General features: G+C 54.8%; 1 protein-coding gene across 4 annotated transcripts in view; it reads left to right on the plus strand.

Moving 5' to 3' along the window:
* PEMT (phosphatidylethanolamine N-methyltransferase) overlaps window positions 1–13,738 on the plus strand; it is a 100,279-nt gene that overhangs the window by 73,646 nt on the left and 12,895 nt on the right. For all 4 annotated transcript variants that reach the window (XM_064583258.1, XM_064583259.1, XM_045889712.3 and 1 more), the window contains one exon: window positions 9,371–9,486. In XM_064583258.1, the coding sequence (XP_064439328.1) occupies window positions 9,371–9,486 (116 nt within the window). The remainder of the gene's footprint in view (window positions 1–9,370; window positions 9,487–13,738) is intronic.

Here is a 13,738-nt window from a genome sequence, read left to right on the forward strand (position 1 = left end):
CGCGTGTTCTCCTGCACTTGCCTTTTTTCATTTAATGGCATATTCTGGATCTCACACCATAGCAGTGGGTAGAAATCTTCTTCCTTCCTTTCCCTCTGGGCCATTCTCCAGGGTGAGACTGTACCACAGTTTTTTCCCCCTGTCCCCTGCTGATGGACGCTGTGGTGGGTGCCCAGGTTAAAGGATATCATAGGTGATGCTGAAGCCACAGTGTGAACCCAGAGCCTGTGTTCCTGACATCTACTGGGACTCATTCCCTATAGCTCTTTCTCCTGCTCTGCATCTGGAAACAGTGAGAGCATGGCCTGCCTCCCATCTCCCCTTCCTGCTCTTTTGCAATTGACCATTGCAAATGGGGGGTGGGGGGTGGGCTCAAGGCAGGGGAAGAAGCAGGAATGCCAAGTGCAGGCAGGAGACTGTGCACCATGGCCCCCTCGGGTGTGACGTGAGGTCATGCTTCTGGGCTGGAATCTTGCAGGTTGCCTGGGGGTGGGCGGCTGGTGTCAGGTTAACAACAGGCTTTGTGCCCCAGCTTCCAAAGTATGACTTGGGGACCCTCTCCCAGGCAGTCAAGTCCAGGAGGTGAATTCACTGCAAGGGGGACATCTTGGATGTACCTTGAAATTGATTTATTCACTGGACAAGCTGGTAGGAAGTGTCCGGTGAGCAGGTAATGACGGAGTGAGGCTGTGGGCAGTACTGAAGGGGCATGGAGCTATGGAAGCCGTTGGACACGGCCCTGTGTGGCTGGGTCTGTGTCATGGAAGGGTGGCTGGCCCAGCCTCAGGGTGCCAAGGACTGAGAGGGCACTCTGGGCGGATCAGGGCAGGCCTCACAAAGGAGCCAGGGCCATATGCACCTGAAGGACAGGGCAGAGCTGGGTGTCAGGGAAGGGCAGGTGTGAGCCAGCCTGCCCACTCACTCGGTGGCCCAGGGCTCCCTGGGGGAGGCAGCCTGGCTGGCTGAGCAGAGACATACACCTTGCCTTCCTCCAGGGCCTTTGGACCCCTCCCTTCTTCATGGAGCTCCCCAACTCCCAGTCAGTGGCTTCCTGCTCCTCCTGGCTGTTCCAAGCCCTTACTCACTTCTCAGTGGAACCACCTGGGTGGGCCCCACTGAGTCTCCCTGTAGGGCGGGCAGAAGCAGAGGAGAGAAGTTCAGAGGAGCTACTCACTGGTTATGTTGAGTTGGAGGCCTCTGAGCTTTCGTCCATTCATCCGAACATTCATTCATTCATGAAGCCCAGTGTTCTCTGAGATCCTCTTTCTGTGCTGGACACAAAGCTAAGTACACATAGAGGGGAGATGCCATGTGAAGGGTGAAGCCAGGTCCAGAATCCGTCAATGAGTGTGTGACAGGAGTTCAGAGGAGTGAGAGGGTTCTGGTTGTGGCTGGGATGATCTAGGACATAGGGGGGTGAGTAGTGGGTAGAATCAGTGGGGGGTGCTGGTGGGGCCCAGTTGCAGGCAAGAGGAGCTTGAGGTACCGGCAAGAAGGCAGAGAGGTAACAGAGGCACCTGGGTGTGTCTGGGTGGGGAAGTGGACCATGTAATCTAAACGGAAGGAGAAGAGGGGCTATATTGGTGGCTCTCATTTTGGGGCCTGTGAACCCCTTGGAAAAACTCATGGAAACTCTGGCTCCTCCTCAGCAAGAGTTATAAAGGCATTTGCTGTACCATTTGCTTCAGCTTTGGGATGTTCCCTGAGCCCTGCAGTGTGCCCCTGATCCCCAGGTGGAGAGGCCTGGACTAGATGCTGGGGCCCGACTCTGGCTATCAGAGACCCCCGTGGCTGCAGTTGGGCTCTGATGGGCTTCGCCAGTGAAGCATGCAGAGAGCGAGACAGGGAGCCTCGGTGAGCGCTGACAGCTTGCCAGGGCAGAGAGGGACCACCAGGTGAGTGGGCCTGGTGCCCAGTGTGACACAGGGTCTGTACGCTGGTCCACAACAGACTTTCTCCATCTGCATCACCTTGGCCTTCTCTAATGCCTTTCAACTCCCACCCACTTGTCCACACCAAAACGAAAACAAACAGCATTGCTACCATCTGAAAGTTTGCCACACTCTAGACGTGAGCTCTGAGCATTTTGTGTGCATGAACTCACTTCATCCTTACAGCAATGCTATGAGATAGTGTTTATTAGCTCCATTTTACAGGCCAGGAAACTGAGGCAGAGAGAGGCACGGGAGCTCCCCTAGCTCGAGTTTGAACCCAGAACCCGATGCTCTTCACCAGCGTACTATCCTGCTGGCCACCAGGGTGGATGCCCAACAGTTAGTCATTTAGTGAACGTGAAAAAGCCTCTGTCTCATTTCAAATGGGGTATTTCAAAAATCCACCCTTGGTGACCCTCTTTCTGAGGACATGGAGGAAATTTGAGAGACAAAGAGGAGTATGTGTCCAGAAAAGGTCCTCATCAAGTTGGAGAGATGGCTCTTGAGGCCCCTGCATGGACTCTTGATAGTCTCCTCCCATGGCCTTTGCTTTTGTCTTGTGGGCACTGCTAGGGAGGGGCTGGTGCTGGTGCTTTCAGTGACTGAGGCATCCTTGGCTTTAGTTATTGTTATTAAATTACACATTTTACATGAAAACAAGCATCATTGTTATGAATGATTTTGTATGGTTTTCTCCCCATTTTCTTTTTAAAACATTCTCCTGTCTAACACAATATCTGGCCTATAGTAGGTACCCCAGGAAATGTTGGATGAATAGGTAGGTGGTTGGGTGAATGGGTGAATGAGTGGATAGATGGGGTGGAGAGGTGGGTGGATGGGTGGATGGGTGGGTGGGTGGATGGTGGGTAGGTGGATGGATGGATGGGTGGGTGGTGGATGGGTGGATGGTAGGTAGGTGGTTGGATGTGTGGATGGTGGGTGAATGGGTGGATGAGTGGGTGGGTGGATGATGGGTAGGTGGATGGATGGATGGGTGGATTGTGGGTAGGTGGATGGATGTGTGGATGGTGGGTGAATGGGTGGATGAATGGGTGGATGAGTGGATGGGTGGATAGATGTGTGGATGGATGGGTCGGTGGATGATGGATGGATGGGTGTATAGGTGGTTGGATGTGTGGATAGGTGAGATTGAGCGGAAGGATATTTCTCATAGCCTTCCAGAGCTGAAGATCTTCCCTGGTCTCTCTGAAAAGACATCCCAGATATCCATCTATCACTTATGGCCACAGCCACATGCCTCCCATCTTCTCAGTTGCTGTCACCCATACTCACTGTGTTTCTAGTGAGCTACTCAGACAGTCACTAGATGCTTGGCAAGTCCTGGCTCTCCCTGGTTCTAACAGGTGCCGCCGGCTTGCCAGCATCCCTGAGTAAGGATCTCCCAAGGGCACCCTTATTCTTCTCCGGCCCTGGGCTGAGCACATCACGTAGATATCATATAATCTCACAACTCTGTGCTAGGTGTTATTCGTATTTCAAGCAGAGGAAGTGGCTCAAGGGCATATAGTCTGTAAAGACCAGGGGCCAGGATTCAAGCCTGGGCCTGTGGAGCCCATGGCTGTCAAGCCTGCTGAGCCTGGCAACGACCTTGATGGTTTCCACACAGGCGTTCCAGGTCGAGAGTCACCGACGTTACTAGTTACACACTCGCGCCTCTGGTCCCTGGGCCTTAAACCCAGCAGGCCTTGGGTCTGAGTGGCAGGGACATGCTGCTATGTGATGCTGTGGCTGTTTTGGGGACTTGCTGAAGGCACATTTCTCCTTCCCTGTGGATGCCGATGAGGGTTCCCTTTGCAGCTAGTGGGGCCGCCCAGCTCAGGTGCCCACGCGTGCGGGGCTTACATGCTGGAGGCCTGGAGTTTGAAGTGCTATGGTGTGTTGCTGGAGGCTATGAGAGCAGTCCTGATTTGCCCCTGGTTTAACTCTGCTCACACACACGCCCTGGCTGTCAGGAGCCCTCAGCTCACATGCATGCAGCCTGCTATGATGGGGACCCCTGCCACTGCCCCTTCTGCCAGGAGGTGGGCTCTGTAGCCGTGGGCTGCCATGCAGGGTGGCGGGCCCACCATGGCCTCGTTGTCCAGATGTCCCCCCTCAAACTGGATGCCAGGGTTTTAATGTGAAAACTCTCAGTGTTGAATTGTTGGGTCAAATATTTTTCAAGTGCCGTGAGTTTGACCAAAGCACTGCTTGGGCTCCCAGTTATGACCTCTGTCTGAGCAAAAGGGTTCATTCCCAAGGAGTACCGAGAACAGAGCTCTGGAAAATGCCAGAGAGAAGCGTACACCCTGTTGGGAGCTGTGGGTGCTTCCCTGTGGGGACAGACTGTGGAGCCACCTCCTTTAGGGTCAGACCCGGCACCCTCAACATGATCAAGCGGGACCCAGAAGTAAAGAAGATGCAGAGCCTGTTCTGGGCACCAGGGACCCAAGGGAGAGACATTTTCCTCCACCCACACAAGGCTGTAGGGCCGGCACGTTTTCGTCCCTATCAGCCCTGGTCATTCCCTATCATTCCCCGGGATGTGGAAGAGGGATTTACTGCCTTAGTTTTTGGATTTTACAGCTGAGTCGGCTGAGGTGGAACACAACGAAGTCACATGCTTCCAGACGTACAGCTGGCTGCTGGTGGGTCAGGGACTGTGAATTGTGTCCCCGGGTCCCTGGATGCCCATCCCAATCTAGTCCTGCTCCACCAGCCAACAGCCTGTCTCTTCTGCCCCCGCACAGAGCCTATGGGAGAGATTTGCAAAAAAAAAAAGAAAAAGAAAAAAGAGAAGAAAAAGAAAGAAAGAGAAGAAAATGAATCAGCCTTACGGAAGAAGAGGCCTCCCCATTACCGAGCTGATCTGGGTGACCCTTTCTTGGCCACGGGTATGGGAGAGGCATGGTTGCCGAACGTGGCAAACACAAATCCGGAGCCCCGGTTCAGTGTGGGTTTGATGCAGGTTGCGACAACTGGGGCCACTTATACTAAAATGTATTTGTTGTTGATGTGAAATTCAGGTTTACCTGGGTGGAGGGCCCTGGATTTATGGGGCGACCTCGGGGAGAGTGGAAGTCGGGCACGCGGTAGGGGAGGGTTGGGAATGCCCATCTCCATCTTGGGGATTCTGGGAATCCAGAAGGCGAGCAAAGCCAGGAGCGGCGACAGTGCGCTGTTTGGTCATTCTGCCTCCCACGCCTATGCCCATGCAGCCCGCGGGACAGTGACCTGCGTCATCCCACGGCTCGGCCCCTGGCATCCAGCCCCCTGCGGGCGAGCTCTGCGGCCTGCTTCCGGCCCCTTAATTGGATGAAGTGTGCAGCTGGGCGCCTGAGGAAGGGGAGGTGGGGCTGCCAGGCAGGGAGGAAAATTAACCTTGGACTCAGCAAGGCCACTGGCTGCTGATTTATTGATTGCCTTGAAATAACAGCCCAATCTAATACAGGCTGACCGAAAGTCAGATAGATAGCAGTTATTCACAGGATTCCTCGTTACCTCTTTCCCACATGGCCCATTCTCGGGCACTGCCACCTTTTGTTACGAGATTACTCAGAAAGTACATTTATCACCGCCCCCCCCCACCCCCCGCCCCACTCTTCTCCAGGTGCAGGGACAGGGGTGTGGGGGGCCAGCTGGGAAGTCGGGGGTGGCAGAGTGGTCCCCAAAGGGCTGGGGCATGGGCCCCCTTCCCGGCCACCCAGGAGTGCACTGTGGTTAAGGAAGTGGCATGTGGGCTCTGGGCTGGGGTCTGCTGTGTATCCTTGGACACATCAGTCAGCTCCACGGACACAGGGGAAAGGCCCCTCCTTTAGAGGATGGGCCCAGGACTCCGGGGTGTCGCGTGGGGAGAGTTGGCTAGGGTACATGGCATTGGCAGCCATTCTGGTCCTAGAGCTCAGGTACAACAAGGGTTGGATTTAAAAATCAGCTCTCTTGAGGTATAGTATACATACACTATAATGCACACATTTCAAGTGTACAGTTTGAGTGACGACCGAGGTATCTGCCCATGTAGCCACCACACTGATCAAGGTATAGAGCATCTCCTTCCCACAACGTCCTCCCTTGCTCCCCTCCTGTTCAGCGCCCCTCCCTGCCACAGCCCCCAGCCCCCGCCTCGGCAGCCGATGTGCCGACCACTGTCATTCTGGTGGGTTCTGCCCCGGCTAGAACTTCATGTAAATGGAATGAGGCGGAGGGCACTCTTTTGCATTGGGCTCCTTTTGCTCAGCATATGGTTGATGACCATTGGTCTTCTGCAGAGTGGGACACATTTTGTCTCCGCGTCCCGGACGGTGGGGGGCGGGCTTCTGAGAGGCAGAGCCGTCCTCAGGAGCACCGAATGCTACCTGCTCCCACAACCGCCTCATTTGACAGCTGGACAAACAGCTCCAGAGAGAGAGAAACGGGCCTCCTCAAGTGTGGAGCATACACCGGGCAGGCCCGGGTCCAGCATCCCCCCTCCCAGTGATCCCCCCTCTATGCTTTCCAGACTGAGCCTGCTGGGACGGTCCCAAGCCCCTCGGGTGGAAGTAGGTGACACCTTATGTCCTTTCTAACCGATTTCAGTGTCCTTTTGAAAGCATTATCCCATCAGCTGGGAGGGAAAAAAAATCAATAGTCTTTAGAGCTGTATCTTAAAATCACCTACAAGGAACCAGGTGTGCTAAAGAGAGCTTATTTGAAAAACAACTGGCTCATTGGAAGGGTGGAGAGAGGGGCCTTCCCTGGACAGGGAGCACTGGATCTGGAGCCCAAAGTTCATTCTTAGCTCCTCTTTCTGGCTGTGTGACCCCACCAGTCATTCTGAAAGGACTTCTGTTTACCCCTTCATCTGGACCCCTTGGTCGACTGCTTTGGAGGGTGACCGTAGCTTCCCTGGGGACCTTTGGAAAGAACCCTGTGCAGGCCACACAATCTGACCACCCCAGACACCCTCCTGATTTAGGGTCAGGCACACAGATGGAAAATATACTCCATGTCTTATCTTGGTAGACTCTGAGGTCCCCGAGGGCAGGCCTGCTGGTTTACTGACTTTTTGAGCCTCCTACACACGTTAGTTGGTGGAGTTGGGTTGGTTGAATCCTACAAGCAAACAACGTGGTTCAGCTACATAAAAAGTTTTTGTGCAGGAAGGGACATTAGAAAGAAAGTGAAGGCTATCCACAGAATGGGAGAAAATATTTGTGAATCAGATATCTGATAAAGATCTAGCATCTAGAATATGTAAAGAACTCGTACAGCTCATTAACAAAAAGATAATCAACCTAATAAAAAGAATGGCAAAGGATTCGAACAGACTCTTCTCCAAAGAAGACATACAAATGGCCAGTAGGTGCGTGAAAAGATGTTTCATGTCATCCATTAGTTTGTGGGGACTCCAAATGAGGTGACTTGCCACATGTCATCCACTAGAATGGCTACAGTTTTGTTTTGTTTTGTTTTTTAATGGAAAATACCAAGTGTTGGCGAACATGTGGAGAAATCGGAACACTTACACACTGCTGGCTGGCGTGAAAAACGGTGCAGCCACCGTGGAGAACAGCTCTGGAAGTTCCTCAGTAAGTTAAACATGGATTTACCCTGTGAGCCAGTAATTCCACTCCTGGATATACACGGAAGAGAAGTGAAAACCCATGTCCACACAGACTTAGACACGGGTGTTCATAGCAGCGTGATCCATAGTAGCCCAAGGACAGAAATAACCCGAATGTCTATCACCTGCCAAATGGGTAAATAAAATGTGGTCTCTGCACACAATGGGATATCATTCGGTCATAAAGTCACATGCAACAACGTGGATGAACCTCAAAAATATTATGCTAGGTGAAAGAAGCCAGCCACAGAAGGTCACAAGGTTCTGTTTATACCTCTTCTGGAAGAGGGCAATCTATAGACACGGAAACTGGATTAGAGGTTGCCAGGGGCTGGAGAGGGGAAGGCAGAGTGACAGTTAATGGGTACAGGGTTCCGGTGGGGGGTGATGGAAGTGTTCTGGAATTAGACCCTGGTGATGGTTGCGCAACGGAAAAACACTCTGAATTTTATTCCTAAACGTTTTTCGAAAACCTCGAATTGGCCTGGCCATGAGAAGCGTGCAGTCTGTGGCCCTGCCTCCCACTGGGCCACCTGCAGGCCCCCGGGTGGGGCATTCGGAGCCCCTTGAATGCTCAACCCTCCTTTTCTGAGTGAGGCCTGAGCTTCCCATGGGGTCAGCAGAGGCCGCCTGCCTGGAGCCGGACAAAGGGCTTGTTTACCTTCCGGGAGAATTGAGCAGTGGGCGGTATCAACCACAGATCTGCAATTGTGGGGAAGACTCAGGAACCACCGCACTCCCCTCCTTCCTGTAAACTCCAGCCTGTATCCTCTACCACCCAGGGAATCTGAGGACAGGCCCGGGAGCCGCCTCCCCCAGGGAGAGAGTCAGAGAGTCGGTGGCCTTGGGCCGAATCACAGGTGGACCCGGAGCTGCCAGTCACCTGACACTGCTGAAGTGCTGGGGAAGGGCAGGTTCGCTGGGCAAGTGGAGATGGGCAGCAGGCAGACTAATGGCTGGGGCCGCAGTGGAGATACCGGCCCCAGTGGCCCCCGGGACCTCGTCGTCCTGCCATAATTCCAGGACCAAAGAGGGCCGGCTGGGGCCTTGGAGACCCTCCGTATATTACACACAGACACATATGTTCATGTTCAGGGCCCAGGTGGGCGTCCTGCTCCCATGACCAGAGGGCGGCCACTTTGACTCCCAGCCGCCTCCCCTCCAGCACCCCCGGCTGTGTATTTGCCTTTTTGCACCCCCCCACCCCGCTCCCCAGCCTCCGCCAGCAGGTGCAGCGGGAGCCCAGCATGGCCGTTGCGCGCGTCAGGAAGCTGGGCCGGTGGAGACAAACAGAGCCTTCTGTTCACTATGCTCCGCTGTGAGCTGTTGACGGTTGAAAGTCTAGATATGATTAGGGTGAAAGATGGAAATAAGGATTCTGTGGCTGAAATTAAAAACTTGGAAGTCTGTGCCTGGGTGGCAGGGGCGCGCTGGGGAAGCAGGGGTGAGGGTGCGGGTTGCCCCTTCTTGGCCTCCCCCTCCCCCGGGGGTGAGAGCACCCCGCAGGAGGGATGTAGGTCCTGGGTCTGTGCTCTCCCCTTGGCAGCCCCTGTCTTCTCCAGCAGCTTCTCCTCCTCTGCATCCTCGGGGTCCGCTGTGGCCATTGGGGCTAGTGTCCGGCGGGACGTGCTTCCAGAAGGACCTCTTGGTCCACCCGGACAGGACTAGAGGTGCGGAAATCCCTGCGGGGCCGGACCGAGATCCACATACAGCTGCTCCGTCTGACTCTCCCTGCCTGGAATGGGGACCTGCCCCACCCCCACTTCCACGTCGCCCCTGCATTCTCCCCAGCGAACATCTTATGTTGCCTTATTCTCTCTTCCGCGCTGTTTAGGTGGCGAGATGGGAACAGAAAACCCGCAAGCTGAGCAGGGCCTTCCGATCCCCCTACCTGGCCTGCTACTCCCTGGGCGCTGTCATTTTGCTCCTGAACATTCTGCGCTCCCACTGGTAAGCACCCCCAGGCCGCCTGGCCGGATAAAGTCTGTGTTCATTGTAGGCATCCGCGGTGTCCGGAGGGGCGGCCGCTGCTGCCGGTATTAGGCGGTCCAGTGAGATGCGGGGACCCTGGGTCTGCACCCGGGGAAGTCTGCTCTCCGTGGCTTCATGCCATGGCGAGTAACCCTTCCCTCTCTGGGCCATCAGATCCCTGTTGGTAGAGGAGTCCTTGTGGCCCCAGGAGGGGGACCTGGCCTTCCCTCCCGCTGTGCTCTCCCTCGGGGCGGTGGCTGCCCCGGATGCTGGGGGAGAGAGGGGCTGGCCCACACAGGCCTGTGCCTGTCCTGCCCACCGAGGCCCGCCGGGCCCGCTGGGTCTTCCCAGCCTCAGGGTCCTCAGCTGCCCGGCAGAAAAAGCCCCTCCTGGCAGGGCCGGCACAGGGGGGCTCTCGGCGCCGCCCTCCCCTCCCTGGGCCTGGTCTGCCCCCACCCCTGGGACCTCGGTTACCCGTTTCTTGGTGTCCTCTGGGAGGCTATCTGCACTTTTTTTTTTTTTAAGATTTTATTTATTTATTTAACAGAGAGAGACATAGCGAGAGCAGGAACACAAGCAGGGGGAGTGGGAGAGGGAGAAGCAGGCTTCCCGCTCTGCAGAGCGGGAAGCCCGATGTGGGACTCGATCCCAGGACCCTGGGATCATGACCTGAGCCGAAGGCAGACGCTTAACGACTGAGCCACCCAGGCGCCCGAGGCTATCTGCACTTAAGCCCTGTACACACTTCCATCCCTTTTGTGAGCGGGGCACAGGGTGGGGCTCGCTTAGCAGAATTGGGCAGAGGCTGTCTCTGAGCAGGGGACCTGGGTCCATCCCGATCTTGTCACCGTGTGGAGACTCACGTGTGCATGCACCACTCTCTTATCCTTTTGTTTCTGGACCCTGCCACTCTTGGCCCTGACCAAAGGGCTCCTATGAAGGGGGGGGGGGTGACCTCCTTCCCTCGCTCATGCACCCCTGTGATCCTCCGGTTTCCCCGGCCTGGAGGGGCACGGGTTGGGCGGGGGTGGCCTGTGGGGTCAGGCCACACCTGGCATATGGTAGGAAAGAAGGCGCCACGAGGCTCTCAAAGCCAGGACAGTGAATGCATGTACCAGGTGAGGTTTTCAACTTGCAGGGAGCTACTCTGCCCTCCTGAGCTAACTTCCCTCACCGTGCTGCTGAGAGAAATCATCACTTCGGGTTCCCGCTTGGAGGGGTGCCAAAGCTGAGGGAAGGGACAGGGAGGCACAGGGGTGTGGAGGAAGGGGCCCTCCTAGCAGCCAGGCCCTTCGTGTCTGCGCTGGCTAAGAGGCCCACATTCCGGCTTGGCTGCTGGGCACCTTTGGGCCCCCTGTGCTGAGCGCTAGCCTTCCTCTCCCACCCCGTGGGGTCCCTCCCTCAATGACTCTGAAAACTCAGCTGGCCGGCAGACCCCACCGGCCTCCTTCCTTCTTCCCCAGCCCCCGCCTGGCCTGCAGCCCAGCCCTGTTAGCTCCTTTCCGGCTCAGGGGATTCTTTTCCCTTTGTTTTCTTCCCTAAGGAGCCTTTGCCCACAGGGCCTGCAGACATTCTGCCCCTCTGGAATGAATGAATGAATGAATCCCTTACCGTCTCTGTTCTGTCTCCCAGCTGGGTGTTGAACTCCTCGGGGGCTGGCAAACTGTACCCCCAAGGCCCAACCCTGCTAGCCACCTGCCTTTTTATGTCTCATGAGCTACGCTAGAACCTCGTATAAGTGGAATTACACGGTGTTCGTTCTTTTGCGTCTGGCTTATTTCATTTAGCGTAATGTCGTCAGGGCTCATCCCTGTTGGAGCGCATGTCAGAACTTGCTTCATAATGCTTAGTGAAGTAAGCTAGACACAAGGACTAATCCTGTATGATGCCACTTGTATGTGGGATCTAAAAAAAGTCCAACTAAAAAAAATAAATAAATAAAAATAAAATAAAAAAAGCCCAACTAATAGAAACAGAGAGTAGATCTGTGGTTGCCAGGGCCTGCGGGGGGTGGGGGGGCGGGGAGGGTGGTGCGGGAAACAGGGAGATGCTGGTCAGAGGGCACAAACTTCCAGTTAGAAGGCGAATAAGTTCTGGGGAATCTAATGCACAGCTTGGAGACTATAGTTAATCCCGTCTTGTATACTTGAAAGTCGCCGAGAGAGGAGATCTTAGAATTTCTCACCACACACACGTTGAATGTGTGAGGTGATGCACGCTAGTCAACCTTATTGTAATCATTTTATAATATATACGTACATCAAGTCATCACATCGTATGCCTTAAACTCACCCAAAGTTCTATGTCAATTATATCTCTATAAAATGGGTAAAAAATAAAAGCACTTTGAATTCTTTTGGTAAAGAATGTCCTTCTGTAATTCTGCATGTAACTGTTTGGGGAAATGCCGTACTGTTTCCCGCAGCCGCTGTACCATTTTACCTTCCCACCTGGTGCCCGCAGCCTCCTGTTTCTCTACATCCTTGCCAGGGCTTGCTGTTACTTTTTTTTTTGGAGGGCGGGGGAGGGGCAGAGGGAGAAGGAGAGAGAGAATCCCAAGCCGGCTCCACGCTCAGCACGGAGCTCGATGAGGGGCTCGACAAGGGGCTCCATCCCACGGCCCTGAGTTCATGACCTGAGCCGAAATCAAGAGTCAGATCCTCAACCAACTGAGCCACCCAGGCTCATGTTATTATTTTTTGATAATGGCCGTCCTCAAGGGTGTGAACTGTTTTGATTTGCGTTCCCCTGAGCACTTCTTCTCATGTGCTTATTGGCCATCTGTCTATCTTCCTTTGAGAAATGTCTGTTCAAGTCCTTTGCTCATTTTTCATCAGGTTGTTTGTTTGTCATCATTGAGTTGTACAAATGGTTACGTTTTAAATGGTTCTGTGAGCCTCTACATGATATCCCAGGTTTTGCCTCTCAGCCTTCAAAGCTGAAAATATTTATTTTCTGGCCTTTGGAGAAATAGTTTGTCAACCCCTGGGCTAGTTGGTGACTGAGGTCCCTCCTAGCTCATCTAGATGCATAATTTTATGATCTTCCATATCGGGTCAGTAAAACCTTTTCTGTCAGTAAACCTTTTCTGTAAGGGCCGGATAGTAAGTATTTTTGACTCTGAGGGCCACATAATCTCTGTTGTGGCTCCCAGAGACAGCATGTCAGCGCGTAAAGAAATGCACGTGCCTCAATTCCAATAAAACGGAATTTACTAGAACAGTCGGCAGGGCCAGATTTGGCCACAGGCTGTGGTTTGCTGGCCCCTAGTCTCCATGAAAGGAAAGTCCCATTGCTGCCTTCGGATATCCAGGTCCCCCTGGTGGATGCCGTCCAGGACCCTGGGAGGGAGTGTGAGTCAGAGCAGCCTGGGGAAGGGGCAGGTGCCCTGGGCAGCCTCAGCTCTGCTCCCGATGGGCGGGCCTGGAGCAGGTCACTTGGGCTCTCTTGGTCTCCTGCCTGAAATGGAGCAGGGGTCCCTGGTCCTCTCCCAGGAGGGGTCGTCCATCCTCACTGACCAGCTCCTCACCAAGCGTGTGGCCATGCAGGGGATCCCGGGCTGAGCAGACGCGGCCCTGCCTCGGGCGACATTTTATAGCAACCTGGATGGGGCGGTGACATGGTCAGACCTCCATGCTCCCCTCGGGGGCCAGTAGCAAGTGGGTAAAGGAGGGGCCCCTCTGCCTGGATTAGGCACTTCTCCTGCACAGGATGCCGGCAGGAGGCAAAACGCCAGAGGGCCCCGGGTCCCTGGTCCCCTGACGGGGGAGTTCCCTGGCTCATTCTTGCATCCGGGGCCTGGGGAGAGCTGGGAAGAAGACCCCCATGTCCAGCCTCTTATAGCTGGTAGCTCCTCTGCTCTTCCTCCTCCCCGGCTTGCTGCTGTTGGTGTTGACCTGGCCTGGTGTCTGCCTTCCGGCCCATGACTTTTCTCCGGGTTGGACCAGCCACCCCAGGAAGTTTCTGGGGCCAGAGGGAAGATTGCTCGCAGGCAGGACTGTTTTCTCTGCTCACCTTCCTGATCAGCAGGCACTTTCCCTCCGCCCCCGGCCTTCTCCCACTTGTCCTTCCCTCTGCTGCGGGAAGACAGAGGGTGTCTCTGTCTTCCCGCAGCAGTGAGGGTGGGTGGGTGCGGCTTCTAGAAGGGCTTGTGAGAATCCTGGCAAGACCAGTCTTGCCAGACCAACTGGCAAGACCTACTGCCTGTAGTCTTCTGCCTCCTCCCCCCGCC

The sequence above is a fragment of the Mirounga angustirostris genome, unplaced genomic scaffold, assembly GCF_029215605.1.
Source record: "Mirounga angustirostris isolate CCGP_5_RB_7025 unplaced genomic scaffold, mMirAng1.0.hap1 SCAF_17, whole genome shotgun sequence".
NCBI classification, from domain to species: domain Eukaryota; kingdom Metazoa; phylum Chordata; class Mammalia; order Carnivora; family Phocidae; genus Mirounga; species Mirounga angustirostris.